Raw genomic sequence first — 16,141 nt, forward strand, 5'->3', positions numbered from 1 at the left:
GCATCTCTACTTTTCCTGGTCACTGCATGAAAGTTCTCCAGGGCTGGAGCCATGCCAGTCATTTCAATCAAGGGGATTCCTATCAATCAAGTGGTCAGCCTTCGGCTACTGTGACAAAATACCTGGGGAAGCCAAGTTAATAAAGTGAATAGGTTCATTTCGGCTCAGGATCTTAGCCCAAGGCCAGTTGGCTTCATGGTTTGGGGACCTGTGAAGACATGGTACATCTTGGATAAGTTTGTGGCTGCTGGTGTCTGGCAGCTAGGAAGTAAAATACAGAAAGAGAACTGTATTTCTCTTCAAGCCTTCAATGTCTGTGCATTTGAACATTTCCAAACCCCAGTGAAGCCTAAAGTCTATCTAGGATGAAAATCTCAGGGTCCCTGTGTCCCTGAACTTGATTCATATCCAGATCATGACAGTTTTATTGTCTTTACTCTTTGTTCCCTGGTGCTCTGACCTTGGGTTGCCAAGAGCCTTCTTGGCTACTGGTCAGTAGTAGCTCATTCCGTGTCACTGCTACCCACCCGGTGTCCCCGCACCGCCTTCCACTGCACCAGATGTTACCCCATCCTTAGGATGTCGGAGTGGGCACTCTCACTAACCGAAACCTCCCCACCTCTCTCTCTTTTCCTTTCAGAATGGGTTGAACGGCCTGCATCTGGCCTCCAAAGAAGGCCATGTGAAGATGGTGGTTGAACTTCTGCACAAAGAGATCATTCTAGAAACGACAACCAAGGTAAGAACTTGGCATCAAAAATTCAGATCTGTGGGCCTTCGTATCTCTTCTCAAACTGCAGCCTGGAAACCAGCCCAAACATGGTCCTGGATTCCCAGGATGCTCCTCACCACATTATGTTTCTGAGTCCCTGGTGCCACCTAAGAACACAGGACCCTGTGTGCAGAAATCAGTGGGCCTGTGTCCTGTCCTCCTTGCCGGGCTCTGAAACCATGACCCCTCTATGGTAGCTTCTTACTGCTTCACCTAGGAGTCATTCTGCAAGCTCCAGAGTTAAGCCCCAGGTGACACACTTCCAACTCGGTGGCCTTAGGCACATTACTTGGGCACTGGAAAAGTCTCAGTGTTCTCACCTGTAAATAGGGGCTTTATCACATATTTGCAGGGTTGGCTGGAAATTAACGGAGCTGTGTATATAAAGCATCTGGCATAAGAATCAGGTGGGGTGGGCTGGAGAGATGGCTCAGTGGTTAAGAGCACTGACTTCTCTTTTGAAGGTCCTGAGTTCAAATCCCTGCAACCACAGGGTGGATCACAACTATCTGTAATGAGATCTGACACCCTCTTCTGGGATGTCTGAAGATAGCCACAGTGTACTTGCATATAATAATAAATAAATCTTTAAAAAAAAAGAATCAGATGGGAAAGAGCGATGTGACCCTGTTGTCACTGAAGAAAATCTGGTCTGTAAATCTGTTTTCTCCCTGATCAGTTACCTGAAGAGGCGCTTCCTTTTATCAGGAACTGTTTTGCATAGAAGCATCAATTTATATAGATTGCAAAAATATGATATTTTTGCATTGCTGGTGCACTTGCTAGTGAAACACTGTTTTTCGTGCATGGTAAAGCACACAGTCTACAACTGACCTGTGCCCAACCACTCAAGAGTGCTTTATCTCTCACATATGCTCAACTCGTTTATTAAAATAATCTCCTCTTACCATCACATGCTGGCCCCTCTCTTCCCAGCTCCCCACATTGCTGTCTCTTTGCCTGAACTGCTGTAACCCCTCATTTCCTGCTCGATGCTTGGTAAATGGGGTCCTGAACACAGCCTCGGTTTCAGCTCTCTGCAGCAAGCATTTGCCACCTCTCAGGCAGAGAGCGCCGCTGAACCATAGAGAAAGAACAGATATAATTTGTATGGAGTGAACTTCCAAAATATTATGAAAGCAGACTCCTTTCTCAAGTTAAAATTCCCTAATTTTCATGTCATTTTCCGCTCACTCATCGGAGCAGTGAGTTTGCATTTGCTCCCAGCCCCTTGGCAGAAATCAGTCGTTTCACCTGCTCTTCCCAGAGACCGAGGGGCAACTGCTGACTGCTAACATTCCTGGCCGCAAACCTGCAGCACCTCTTCCCTGGCATTTCCCCAAAGCAGAGGAAATGGCGTACTTCCCAAATCACACCCCCCCTTCGGTTTTTCTTTTGTGATGAATGCTTACTTGGTAGATCTTATTTCTAGACATTTATAAGCCAGCGTAGCTTTACAACGCTATAGAGGAAGAGGGGTTAGAAAGGTGAACCTCAGAGCTTAGGTTAGAGTGGACTCCTCATAGACTCTGAAATTGGCGTTGGTCTCGGAGGCTTAGGAAAGATTAAAAATAAAGACAAAGCAAGAAACCAAAGCCTGCTCCAGTTCCTTAGCTGGGTTCATGAATTTCCATCAGGTAGAAGGATACCTTCATACCTCTCCTCCCTCTCCATCCCAGAAACTAGAGCACAGCTCCAGGGTGGTTAAGTAGACCTCTCATAACATCCCACAAATTCACACAGTGCCAACCCAACCCTCCTCTTCCCATGGGTTCTATGGCTTCTTAAATACAGAGAAATTGGGTGTTTGTAAATCAAAATGGAATTAAATCATGCCTTCTGCTTCTTCATGAATACTGAGAACCACACCACTGTCCTTTGACTCTCCAACAGGCTCAGGGGCCTTTGTGAGGCTTACAGTTGATGTGTGTGTTTGTGTCTGTTTGTGTGTGTGTGTCTCTGTTTGTGTATGTGTGTTTATGTATGTTTGTGTGTATGTGTGTTGTGTGTGTATGTATGTATGTATGTATGTATGTGTATGTGTGGGTCTGTGTGTGTCTGGGTGTTTGTGTGTGTGTGTATATGTATGTTTGTGTCTCTGTGTGAGTGTGTCTGTGTGTATTTGTGTTGTTTATGTGTGTATGTGTTTGTGTGTCTGGGTTTTTGTGCGTGTCTATGTGTGTGTGTGTGTGTGTGTGTGTGAGAGAGAGAGAGAGAGAGAGAGAGGGAGAGAGAGGGAGAGAGAGGAGAGGAACACTGTTCCCTGTGCTTTTGCTGTTCATTCGTGACCAGGGACTGGCTAGGTGTAGACAGACATGTTTCTGGCCAGCTAGAACCTTTGTTCTACGTGTGACAATCCCCTGAGCAGGCTGAGGGAAACGTCCTCTGTTCCTTGCCTCTGTGTTTCAGAAGGGGAACACTGCTCTGCACATTGCTGCCCTCGCTGGTCAGGATGAAGTGGTCCGGGAGCTGGTCAACTATGGCGCCAACGTCAATGCCCAGTCTCAGGTAATGGCTCCCTGGTCCTTAGTATAGGGGAAGTCTTCCCTTACACAATTCTCTTCTGACACATTGGCTACTGTATATCTTAACACACACACACACACACACACAGTAGCTAGGACTAGATTGTTACTGCCATCTCTCTAAGGAGTACTACAGGAATTCTACATTAATTTTCCAAGGTTAGACTACCACCCTTGGCTTGGTGAGTTGGTCACTGTGGATGCCATCTTAGTTAAGTAGACCAGAAAGGTCACATATTACATATGGATCATATAGATGGGGTGATAAAGCTTGGTTGGTTGGTGTTAAAAGAAGTAAACATAGAGGCGAGGGGCTGGAGAGATGGATCAGCAGTTAAGAGCACGCATGCTCACGCAGACTGCAAGGTCAGTTCCCAGCATCCACCTCGGGTGGCTCACAACCGTCTGAACTCCAGGTTCAGGGCATCTGCCGCCTTTGGCCTCTCTATTCGAGCGCACACCCACATAGCACAGACATTCATATACACATAATTAAAACCAAAATCACCTTTTAAGTAGAGGAGGATTGTGAGCGAGGAACTCACTCAGAAGGTGAGGGGGAAACACTTTGATGGAGTCGTTTCCCCATCTTGGCCTTTGGTAACGATTTTCCAGAGGCCGTTTTTTGTTTGTTTGTTTGTTTGTTTGTTTGTTTTTTTTTTTTTTACTTTAGTAAAGGAATGACGAAGCAGCCACGCCCCCTCCAAGCGAGTGGGGTTGCGCCTGTTTTCACATCTGTCCCACTGCTTTAATGGCTTCTTCTTTGGGTTTGCAGAAAGGCTTTACGCCCCTGTACATGGCTGCTCAGGAGAATCACTTGGAAGTGGTGAAATTCCTCCTGGAGAATGGAGCCAATCAGAATGTAGCCACAGAGGTGAGTCCCTCTGGAAATGTGTTCTCTGTTAGAAGTGTCGCAGGTACAGGAAATAGCTGGCGGCGCACAGTCAGACCGCAAACAGATGATGTGCATCCAGCACACAGTCAGACCGCAAACAGATGCTGTGCATCCAGACCTCCTTAGCACTTAGTCAAACAGCAAACACCTAGTACACATGGTCAGATACCATCATAGCACACAGGCGGGAGTGCAAACACAACACACACAGTCAGACCCTCATAGCACACATTTGGGCATATGGTAAAGGAAAACTTAGTGTAAGAAAGAAGAGTGCAGGGCTGGAGAGATGGTTCAGTGGTTAAGAGCGCTGACTGCCCTTCCAGAGGTCCTGAGTTCAAATTCCAGCAACCACATGGTGGCTCACGCACATATGTTATGGGATCTGATGCCCTCTACTGGTGTTTCTACAGTGTACTCATATAAATAAAATAAATCTTTAAAAGGAAGGAAGGAAGGAAGGAAGAAAGAAAGCAAGCAGATATGGTAGGAGCACAGAGCAAGAAAGCTGGGCGAAGGAAGGCTTCAGGGAGGAGGTGGCTCTTGAGCTGAGCTCAGAGGATGCAAAGGCTTGGAAACCCCATCTTTGCTCTTCCCCGACCAGGATGGCTTCACGCCACTGGCTGTGGCTCTACAGCAGGGCCATGAGAACGTGGTGGCCCACCTCATCAACTATGGGACGAAAGGGAAAGTGCGCCTCCCTGCCCTGCACATCGCGGCCCGCAACGATGACACACGAACAGCCGCAGTCCTTCTACAGAATGACCCCAACCCGGATGTGCTCTCCAAGGTGAGGGAAGCCAACGTGTCCACCAGGGCAAGCAACCCAGCTCACCAGAAGACTATGGGCTAAAGTCACGCTGAGTCCAGCTGTGCCTTCAGTGCCCAGGCCTTCGTGGGCACCCTTAAATCCCCAGAGAATGCTGACATCAGGCTGGGATGGTTCTAGCTACTTGAGGCATCCGGAACCAGCAGGGCGGGCCTTCATCCAGACTGAAACTACACTTCAGGGGGGACTCTGATTTGTCACCCTCTTCCTTCCCTGCTGCCCTTGCTGGATGAGGGAGTCATCATGCCCAGCTGTGGAAGAGCGGGAAGAAAGTGGGGTTCCTGGAGATGGGGGGGGCATTTAAGTGTTACTAACCACTGCTCATTCAATTAGGTTGCTGGCTGCCCCTCGATCAGCTAGATTGCTTAACTTGTTCACATTGGCCCCTCCCTCCACCTATTCTATCATGTCCCTGGCCTTGGGGGGGGGGGCGGGGCAGGTTGTATGTGGTCTGAAGATGTGGAGCAGGAAGATAGTGATGGGCCCTCTGGCGAGCCAGCTGAGTTACAGACCCTGTTAGGAGCTGGCAGTCATGGACCCCATAACCCTTTTCACTAATGACTAAAATCTCTTCATGAGAGGTGATCTCAGTTTATAGTTTTCCTTGGCCAGAAGGCAGAGCTACTGGAAGCTACACTGAGTTAGCTCTAAGTACCTCTCTGCCACTGCTGCCAGGCCTTCGGATACAGCTTGCCCCGAGGGCATCTCTGGCCCTTTCTATAGATACCACCCTGGTTAAAGCCTGCTTTGTGTGTCGGGTCCTGTGTCCCTGTTGGTGTGTTTGGAAACCCCGGGCTGGTTCTGGGACAGAGGTGCTAGTGTATCATGAGCGTTTCTCCCCCTCCGCTGTGCCAGACGGGATTCACGCCGCTCCACATCGCAGCTCACTATGAGAACCTCAACGTGGCCCAGCTGCTCCTCAACCGGGGAGCCAGCGTCAACTTCACACCTCAGGTAACCTCGCTGGGACCTGCACACTGTCCAGAGTCTGGGGTGTCTAGAATCGGGGTGCCCTAGCCTCGCTCACACATACTCTCTCCAGCATCTCGGAGTCCTCTAGCGCCTCAGGGATACACAGGGGCCAGAGCTCCCGTGTCTGTTACGACCTCCTGCTAGGAGATTCCGGGCTCTCTGTCTCACAGTCTTCACCAGCTTGATCTGGAGAAAATCCAAAACTCCTTGTGCCTGCTCTTCAGGTGAACACAGGAGGCGGGAGATAGTTGTGAATGATTGGCTTTCTTCCCATCTCCCATGTTGCTCTGCGGGATGTGGGCGTGGTCAGCTTGCTACGATAAACCACAGAACCATCATGTCCAGACAGACCCCGACTTCCCCTTAGGTGAGAGGTACTTAGGTAGTTAAAGTGGCAGCTTGTGCAGCGATCGTCAGGAGATGGGGCAAGAGCTAGGGAGTCACTGGTGTGTGCACTTCCAGAGAAGCCCTGCTTCTGACTCTCCCCTATTTCTTTCTCCAGAATGGCATCACCCCACTGCACATCGCCTCCCGCAGGGGGAACGTAATCATGGTGAGACTCCTGCTGGACCGAGGGGCTCAGATAGAAACGAGGACCAAGGTAGGTGCCAGCAGCCTTCAGGGCCAGGACTGGGGGTGAGGTCTGTCCTTGAGTCTCACTGGGCGATAGGCTCTCAAAGAGCGATGTGGCCCCTGCCTCACTGAGTGTAGCAGGAGACAGTCAAAGCTGAGCTAAAGTCAAGCTGGCCCGAAGGCGGTCTCCGGCGTTCCACACCTGGGAATAATTCTATAGACGGACTTGCGCCACAAAGCCGTGGATGGCCGCCTTTTGAACTTTCTGGTTTTCACTGTCTTATGAAGGATGAATTGACACCACTCCACTGTGCAGCTCGGAATGGACACGTGAGAATCTCAGAGATCCTACTGGACCACGGGGCACCCATCCAAGCCAAAACCAAGGTGTGTGTTCCTCTCGGGTATCCCATCTTACAGGCCGTACTCCAAGTCAGCTGGGCTTTTCTCTTTGCCGTGACAAGAAGGGTTTTAGGGATCACGGTCCCTTGTGGTGATGAAGTCATGGCAGTGGGAGCGGAAGACGACATTGCAACTGCAGCAAGAAACAGAAAGATGCCTTGTCCCTTTTATTCAGTCTGGGGTCCCAGTCCGAGGGATGATGTCGCCCACATCCGAGGGGGTCCTCTCGTTTAAACCTCCCTGGAAAACACCCTCATAAACACGCCTGTATATTTCCGGGGAGAGTCCAAGTCCAGATGAGTTGACAGTAATGGAGATTAATCACCACAGCTCCAGCCTCTGTCTGCCTGACACTCCAGCACACCACTCTCAGTGATGGTAACATTCAGTCTCTGCTCCTAAGGTCTCATTTCCATCTCATAATGCAAAGCACATCAAATCCATCTCTAGACGGCCTCATCGTCTTTGAAAGTCCCAACACCATATAGGGTGCCGAGTTCTGGCCCAGTAATTAGGAGAGCTTTTTGCTCTTTAAGGGCTCCTAAGTTCAGTTCCCAGCACCCATTTCAGGCATCTCACGACTGTCTAACACACACACACACACACACACACACACCCTCATATAATTTAATTTTTTATTTTAGATAATTATTATTTAAGTGTATGTATGTTTTTCCTGCATGTATGTCTGTATACCATGTTCATGTCTGTTACTCACGGAGGTCAGAAGAGGGTTGTCAGATCCCCCAAGAACTTTACCAATTCTAGTTGTGAGCTACCCTGTAGGTCTCTGGTATCAAAATGCTCTTAAACACTGAGCCATCTTTCCAGCTCCTAAAACATTTTTTAAAAGAAGTGCAAAGTCCCAGATCTCTTCTGAGACCCAAGACAGTAAACGCACTTCTACTAAGCCATGACCCAGAGTCAGCATCCCCTTCCAGAAGGAAGGAAAGATCAGACGAAGCCAAGACTAGATCCCAGCAGGGCAGACACCAAATCCCACAGCTCTGTGTGCAGTATCTGGGTTCACAATGAGATCACAAGTCTTTGTCTCTCCAGCTCCTCTGCCTGCAGCACACACAGCCCCTCTTGAGGCTGCACTATCTCAGTGCCTACAGTTTTCCTCAGAGGACACCTGCATTACCACCAACACTTCATCTTTGCAACCTCATACAAAGGTGTCTCAGGGCCTCTTTGCCAAGTATCTGACACCGTTTAGCCTTGGCGCTCTCTAGAACGGTGTCCAAGACTCATAGCCCCCTTAATCTTGCATCTTTTGTGTCTATAAAACTAACACATGACCAACACTGCCAGGTTCTGGTGCTAGCCTGGGACAGAGCCAAGACCCTCCCAACTGGAGCGCAGTGGCGTTGGCACAGGCTGATCCTTAGAAAGTGGTGTGCAGGGAACCCATGTTCAGAGGCATCCTCTGTTCAGATTTCTCCCCTTTCAAATGAATTTGTATTTCCAAAGATGGATGCCTCTTGCCCTAGAGGCATCTTCCTATTCTTAGAGTATATCCTTAAAGGTGTTAAACTATTTAATAGTGACGGTCTGCTTTCTCTCCACCATTTTGTCTACATCTTTTTTTAAAAGATTGATTGATGATTGACTGATTTAATATGAGTTCTCTATCTGCATGCCCCCATGCCAGAAGAGGGCATCATAACTTATTGTAGATGGTTGTGAGCCACCACGTGGTTGCTGGGAATTGAACTCAGGACCTCTGGAAGAACAGGGTTCTGCACTCTTAACTGCTGAGCCATCTCTCCAGCCCTTGTCTACATCTTTAAGCTCCCTCGTGACCCTTTTCCGTCCTATCTACATATTTTGTATCTTTCTCCTCTGCTGCTGATTCTCTCTCGCTGCAGACCTGCATAGCCGGCGAGCATAACTGGGACATGCCCGAATGCTAGCCTAGTCTGAGATTTCTTCACCAAAACAGATTTGTCCATTACTTTTCATTCAGCCTCAGCCAACTTCTCAGTACCCGGTAGAAAGAAGTCATATTCCTTGGCAGAATATAACAGGGAAGGGTATGTGCCCCTCTCTGACACCTCACGAGCTGGGCCATCATCTTCTTAGTATTCTGGTCTTCCAAACTCACCCACATGGTCCATTGAGGCCTGTGTATAGCATTCTAGGGCTTCTTTAGCCTGAAGCACCAGTACCTATTACATTTCTTGTGCAAATCAGTTCCGAAGGCCTGGGAGTTAATGTGTCAGGTTTATCACAGAAAGCATGTGCTTCCTGGTAGCAGTTTTTCTGTGCTAGTTACTTTTCTTGTTGCGAGGACAAAATAGGTGATAAGTTCAGGAAGGAGGAGTTTGGTTGGCTCACAGTTCGGTTGTAAGGCCATCGTGGCGGCAGGAGCAAGAGGGAGCAGGTCACAGTAAACCCACAGTCAGGGGACAGAGAGGTGAATGCAGGTGCTTATTAGTCCGTGGGATGGTTCCCCCTATATTTGGGGAGGGTCTTCACTTCTCACTTAAACCTTTTTAGAAACACCTTCAAATACGCTGGAGGTGTTTCCATAGTGATTGTAAATCCAGACACACTGACAACATATAGGAATCATCACACAGACCCAGGATCAGTCACTTCTGTAAAATCAGACATGTTGATGCTAATTACAATGGCTCATGCAGCATCTGCCGCTGGACCTGCCATTCTGGCGGTAAGACTTCTTGTCTGAGCTTACCTAGATTAGCAGTCAGAAAACTTTTCATCTAAAACCTCAGGTGAGCAAATATGTTTTGGCTTTGTAGACAGCTTTGCTGTTGTAATTAAACTCTCTGCCAGTGGGGGTTGTTTTAGAAAACTATTTATGGACAATATGCAAACAAGAGACTGTGTGTCCAATAAAATTGTATTTGTGGGCTAGAGAGATGGTCTTGTGGTTAAGTACACTTTCTGTTCTTGCACAGGACCCAAGATCAGTCTCCAGCACCTACATCAGGTGGCTTACAACCTCCTGTAACTACAGCATCAGAATCCAATACCCTCTTCTGTCCTCAGTGGATACCAGCATGCATTTAAGTACACACACAAACACACACACACACACATTCATACACATGCACACATGCACACATTCATAAACATGTACACACATGTATAAACATAACACATACACATGCACACAGACATGCACATGTGCACACAGACATGTAAACATATGCACACATTCATACACACACACACACACACACACACAATTAAATGAAATCTTAAAAGAACATTTACAAACCCGAATGGCATGCTAGACTTGGTCCACAGCTTCAGTTTGCCTGGTTTTGCTCTAAACCAGTCCTTATTTCTTCCATCCCTGTTCCTAAAAGGAAAAATGAGTCAAACCTTCAAAAAGTCTTCAGAGTGTAGGACATGCAGGAGAGAAGTTTTTAAAATATATAAAAGCATTCCGGTTAAGCTCCAATAGAAACCATAGAAAAGGCACATCTCTAGATTCTAATGTGTGAACGCAAGTTTTCAAGGAAAAGCTAAGCAGTTGGCCACACAGTGCTTTCTTGGTCCCATCCAGATTGGCATGAATCAAGACAGTATGTCTAAGGCAAAAAAAAAACAAAAAACAAAACAAACAAAAAAAAAAAACAGGCCCTTTTACAACCACAGACATGTTTCTGTTAGGGACAAAGGGGAGGGATTTAGAACCAACTCCTAGAGCTGGAGAAGATTGCTCAGTGGTTAGGACCACTTGCTCTACAAGCATGAGGTTCTGGGTCTCATTACCCATGCACAAAAGCTACATGTACTCCTAGGGCTATGGGGAGCAGAGACGGGACCACCTAGACTTTCTGGCCTCCAGTTTAGGTCTAGGTGTGGTCAGAGAGCCTGTCTCCAGGGACTGAGGCAGAGGATAAAATGACATCTAACATCTTCCTCTGGCCTCTGTGCATATGTACATACAACACACATGTATGTGTATGCACATACACACACATGGATGCACGTGTGCATACATGCAATTAGGCCCACAAAACAAAATAAATGAGACAGAATATATCCAGGCTAGTAAGATAGATCAGTGGGTAAGGGTTCTTGCCACCAAGACTTGCAACCTGAACTCAATTACTCGGACTCACATGGTAGACAGAACTGACTCCCGCAAGCTGTCCTTTGATTCCCACAATACACCATGGTACCAACATGCCTCCCCATCATACACAATACATAAAGTGAATGTTTTGCAGCCAAAAGATGCTAAATGAGCTCTGGTGGAAATATTCTCTTCCCATCTCAACATTTTTAGAGAGATTTAAAGCCTGTTTTGTTGGCCTTGTGTCCACTCGAAGACACATCAACTAAGGCTCACCATACTTGTTGTATGTGTTTATTGGGCTCTGTGGGTATTTGGGAAGCTTGAGGCAGAGTTCTGGTCCTTAGGACCTTGTAATTGAGGAGAAAAGACATGCCCAAGATGACGACTACAAATTAGATGATTTGGAAAAGAGACAAGAAGGTCAGACTGGGTGAACAGGACAGATTAGCAAAACCCAAGGAGGTGACCACAGGACGGTCAGGGAAAGCTTCTCGGGAGATGTGGGCCTGAAGGATGGGTTTGAGGATTCGCTGAGGTAGGAAGAGAAGATTTTCATCAGAGCCAAGCTCATTTGGGAAGGAACCATGTAGAGTAAAAGGAGGAAGCGGCACTGCCGCCATCTTGCCGAATTGGACGGATGCTCTGTCCCCAGAAGCTCTGCCATTGACTCACTCTTTCTCTTCCAGAATGGCTTGTCCCCGATCCACATGGCGGCTCAGGGAGACCACCTCGACTGTGTCCGACTTCTGTTGCAATACAATGCCGAGATAGATGACATCACCTTGGATCACCTGACTCCTCTCCACGTGGCAGCCCACTGTGGCCACCACAGGGTGGCCAAGGTTCTTTTGGATAAAGGGGCCAAGCCGAACTCCAGAGCCCTGGTGAGAAGAGGCCACTGTAGGCGTGCTGCTGGGGAGGGAATCGGGAAGCGGAGCTGTGCGGGTGCAGCCAGGGCCAGAACCGTAGGCAAGTGCACACGGGGCACGGGAGTCTGACAGTGCAATCCATACCCCCTGGGTGTGGCCTCCGGCACTTGTGCCTGTAGCCTCACCAACAGGCTGAGGTCCACTTAGGTTTGTACCTGGGAAATCTGACACTGGAACTGGTGTTTATGGCTTGCATGTGAATTTAGCAGCCCCAGCCAGCCTCAGAGCTGTGAGATGGGAGCATCTCTGAAACAGACCTAGCCTTCTTCTGAGGACTATGCATCTCTCCTCTTAAAAGGACCATGGCTACAGCCCCAGGAGGTGACAAGTTCAGACCTTAGGCAGAGTCCTCCTGGGGCTGTGCTCCTTACCTTCCTTCCCAGGCTAGAGGCCACCAGGGGGATTCAGTGAGCCATAGAGTGTGTGCAGGGCTCCTGCCTCCTCACATTTGGCCTTTCTCAGAAGAGAGCTAACTGAAGGGCAGACAGCCTCCAGGGGCAAAAGATAAACCATTCATTCCTTCAAACCTGCTTGCACTGAGCAGAGCCCAGTTGATATTGGGTTTGGAATGTGCTGTCTTGTCTGTTGCAGAGTATGTTTAGCACCATCTCTGGTCTCTCCCCTCAACTGATAACACTCTGCCCCCCCCTTTCCCTACCTGTGACAGCAAAGACATGGCTACAGCCCCACCCCACCCCCCAAAACTGAACTTGTTTGAGAAGCACTGCCCTATGAAGTGTGGAAGAGGCTAGCAATCCAAACCCTGGCCCTGCGGAGGTGTGACGTGTAACATGCACTGTGCAGTATCCATGCACTATGAAACATGCTCTTTTGCAATAAAGAAGACTCCATTTCACTCATTGTCCAATAGAAAGAAAGTGGCTTGCCTCCAAAAAAGTACTCTTTTAGTGTATCCAGAAATGTGGTTGAAAATTTTAAAATGTTTCCAAACATCATGTTCAGAAATATGCTCGACTGTAAGGAGAAGGGACACCTGCTCGTTGTCAGATCATGGACTGACATGGCCGGTCCCTTGGTCTACGGGCACTTGCTGGTGCGCTTGGAAAGGACCTCCTCTAAGTCAAAGGGCAGGACTCCTTTCCAGTTCCCTGTCTCCTGCGTGAGTTCCTGATCTTTGTGAACTTTGTGTGGGCTACAGAATGGCTTCACCCCCTTACACATCGCCTGCAAGAAGAACCACATACGTGTCATGGAGTTGCTGCTGAAGACAGGAGCCTCCATCGATGCAGTCACTGAGGTAGGAGGAAGAAAGCGTAGGTCTGCCTTCAGCCTAGGCTCTCCTCCGTTGCCTTACATGCTATTCTTCATAGCTATGTGTGACCGCATGTGTGATGTGTGTGCATGAATGGGTGAGTTGCATGTATATATGTCAGCATTTCCCACAAGGGCTGGATCAAGAGGACTCATTGACAAGAGGACTTTCCAAAGTGGAAAACGGTGTTTGTATTGTAACGTGGTAACACTTTCTGTCAGCGCTAGCATCCCTGTGGCCATTTTTCCTAAACATGGTCTAAGTCCATTTGCTCAGGGCATTCCTGGCGCTCCCCAGTGACAGAGGGGCACAGGCCCCTGTGACTTGTGCTCCTGTGTGGGGAAGGCTCCTGCTCAGCACATCCTCTGTCTCTCCTAGTCTGGCCTGACACCTCTCCACGTAGCCTCCTTTATGGGACACCTTCCTATTGTGAAGAACTTATTGCAGCGGGGAGCGTCCCCCAATGTCTCCAACGTGGTAAGTTCTTGAAATGGTTTTCAGTCAAAAATGTTAAAGAGATATAAGATTTGGCATGTAACATCCTGTTTCTTACATAAGATATAACATGTAATATTGTACATGTTGCCTTAGCTCCAAGGGGAGCTGTGAAGGGGGTCCCTGTTTTCTACACCTACAGTAATGGTGTTCTCAGAATAGCAAAGGCATCAAGTGTGGGAGATCATTCCTCTCTGTTGGTGCTCCCCCAGTTAAGTTCACCACACATCTGTACACCTCTGGAATTTTATTTTGGAACTTCTATATCTGGAAATGCATTCACACATGTGAATATTCGTGAGCTCTGAGGTTTACTTTCACAAATACCTAGAATACTAAGAGAGGGAAAGGGAGACCAGACAAGAGACTCACTGGGGGACTCCAGCTCTTGAACAAAAAATCCTACTACACCCAGGTAGCAATCTGAGTTCAACATGCATTAACCTTTGCAACCCCAGCATGTGTTAACAGTTCTATAATTTTGTTATTTTTGCAGAAAGTAGAAACCCCATTGCACATGGCAGCCCGAGCAGGGCATACAGAAGTGGCCAAATATTTGCTCCAGAACAAAGCCAAAGCCAATGCCAAGGCCAAGGTGAGCTCTGCAGACAGGACAGGGAGGGTCCCAAGGAGCAGGCCATCCCAGCCTGGTGAAGAAGCCATTCTTATCTGCAGCCTGGGACTCAGAGTCACGACACCCCCATTTTGGTCACACTGAAAGCTCGGCCTCTGCTTTGTTGAGTTCTGTGAGGGGCAGAGGTCTCTCCGTGTGGAAGTGCTGCTTCTGTAGAATGACAGAAGCCCAGAGAGTAGTGCTGGCCTGCAGTGTTTATCGGGCTAGTGGGTAGATGTGACTGGAAGAAGGGAGGCCGTAAGATGGTTTCACCAGGGAAAACCAGCCAGGCATCACTCGATCTAGAAAAGCAGGAGCCTCTTTTGTATATTCAATGACAAACTGTAAGATCGGCTACCAAGTCTGCAAGCCTGTTGACGGGCTGTGTGGCAAAGACCGGGTCTCTATCGATGACAGGGGCTCCTTTGACCCCTCAGCTTGGGCCCAGTAACAGATACCTCATCCGTGGAGCCCCTGCTCAGGGACCTATAGCTGGAGGTTGTAGAAAAGGGATAAATGGATGCCTTTTACTGGCACAGAGAATACCCAAGCATAGGTCAAATATAAACAAGGATACCAGGCAGAAAGAGCCTGGGAGACAGGGCTTGCTTGTCGTAATAGCAATCAGTTGGTCTTTTCTGTGACCAACATTGGGAACCCTTTGCGACCATTAGCTGTTGATCTGAACCCTAGCCCTATGAAACAATGTTACAATTCCCGCTTACAACTTGGAAAACAGAACCTTTGGGCGCCTTAAGTAGCAATCACTGTGAAGCTGGTGAGTTGTAAGGATTGAACAAATCAGAGCACGGTGGTTTCTGTAAGCCAGAGACTGGAAGAAATCCCAGATCTTTTTATTCATTGTGAGTCCCTTGCACAGTCTGGTCCTCTCCTCCGGTCATGTGGAATAATATAGATATGGATTTGGGAAGGTTAATGTGTCCAGTTTTATGCTTTTATCCCGTGGCCCAGGATGACCAGACACCGCTTCACTGTGCTGCTCGAATCGGCCACACAAACATGGTGAAACTCCTGCTGGAGAACGGCGCCAGCCCCAACCTGGCGACCACTGCTGGCCACACGCCCCTGCACACTGCAGCCCGAGAGGGCCATGTGGACACAGCCCTGGCCCTGCTGGAGAAGGAGGCATCCCAAGCCTGCATGACCAAGGTACAGTGGACAGCCACTGCTCTGAGTCTTAGAAAGCAACAGACCAGCAGGGTTTAGTGGCCTGCCTGTGATAGAGGTACCTAGAAAGCGGAGACAGGAGGATTACTTGAGTCCAAGATCGTGAGGCCAACCTGAAAAACATAACAAGACTGGTTCTCAAAAAACAAAACCAGAAACACAACAAAAAACAAACCCCATGTACTTTTAAAGAAACAATAGGCTGAGGGGACCCCCCCCCCCATGTAACCTTCTTTGTGGTCATGGGCCCGTTGTGTCATCTGCAGAAAGGGGACAGTCTGGTTTTGCTCTGACCAGGCTTCTTCTGTTTCTCCCGCAGCAGTAAAGGTGTCAGACATTAGCTGTAGACCAGACAGGTCCCTGACATACAGGAAGGTTCAAAGGGCTCAAGGTCTGGGAGGCAGCTTGGTAGAGGAAGGCTTACCTGGACTGTGCGCTCTTCCGAGCTACAAACAATAGTTGACTGACTAAATGGGTAAGAGTTGTGGACATGATGGCACACACCTGTGGTGCCAATACTTCAGGGAGCGGAGAAAGGGAATCTGGAGTTCAAGGCCAGCCTGGGCCACATATTAAGTCTGTCTCCAAAGGAACAATAACAAAATAAACAAACAA

At 48.4% G+C, this 16,141-nt stretch overlaps 1 protein-coding gene across 9 annotated transcripts in view; it reads left to right on the forward strand.

Annotated features, from left to right (window-relative positions):
• Ank1 (ankyrin 1) overlaps positions 1-16,141 on the forward strand; it is a 119,527-nt gene that overhangs the window by 48,318 nt on the left and 55,068 nt on the right. For all 9 annotated transcript variants that reach the window (XR_007974107.1, XM_052162062.1, XM_052162060.1 and 6 more), the window contains exons 3-14: positions 641-739; positions 3,182-3,280; positions 4,073-4,171; positions 4,797-4,982; positions 5,877-5,975; positions 6,496-6,594; positions 6,855-6,953; positions 11,715-11,912; positions 13,117-13,215; positions 13,609-13,707; positions 14,222-14,320; positions 15,311-15,508. Coding sequence is in view for 8 of the 9 variants with exons in the window: in XM_052162062.1 (XP_052018022.1) it covers positions 641-739; positions 3,182-3,280; positions 4,073-4,171; positions 4,797-4,982; positions 5,877-5,975; positions 6,496-6,594; positions 6,855-6,953; positions 11,715-11,912; positions 13,117-13,215; positions 13,609-13,707; positions 14,222-14,320; positions 15,311-15,508 (1,473 nt within the window). In the remaining variant the exon portion in view is untranslated. The remainder of the gene's footprint in view (positions 1-640; positions 740-3,181; positions 3,281-4,072; positions 4,172-4,796; positions 4,983-5,876; positions 5,976-6,495; positions 6,595-6,854; positions 6,954-11,714; positions 11,913-13,116; positions 13,216-13,608; positions 13,708-14,221; positions 14,321-15,310; positions 15,509-16,141) is intronic.

The sequence above is a fragment of the Apodemus sylvaticus genome, chromosome 18 (genome assembly GCF_947179515.1).
Source record: "Apodemus sylvaticus chromosome 18, mApoSyl1.1, whole genome shotgun sequence".
NCBI classification, from domain to species: Eukaryota; Metazoa; Chordata; class Mammalia; order Rodentia; family Muridae; genus Apodemus; species Apodemus sylvaticus.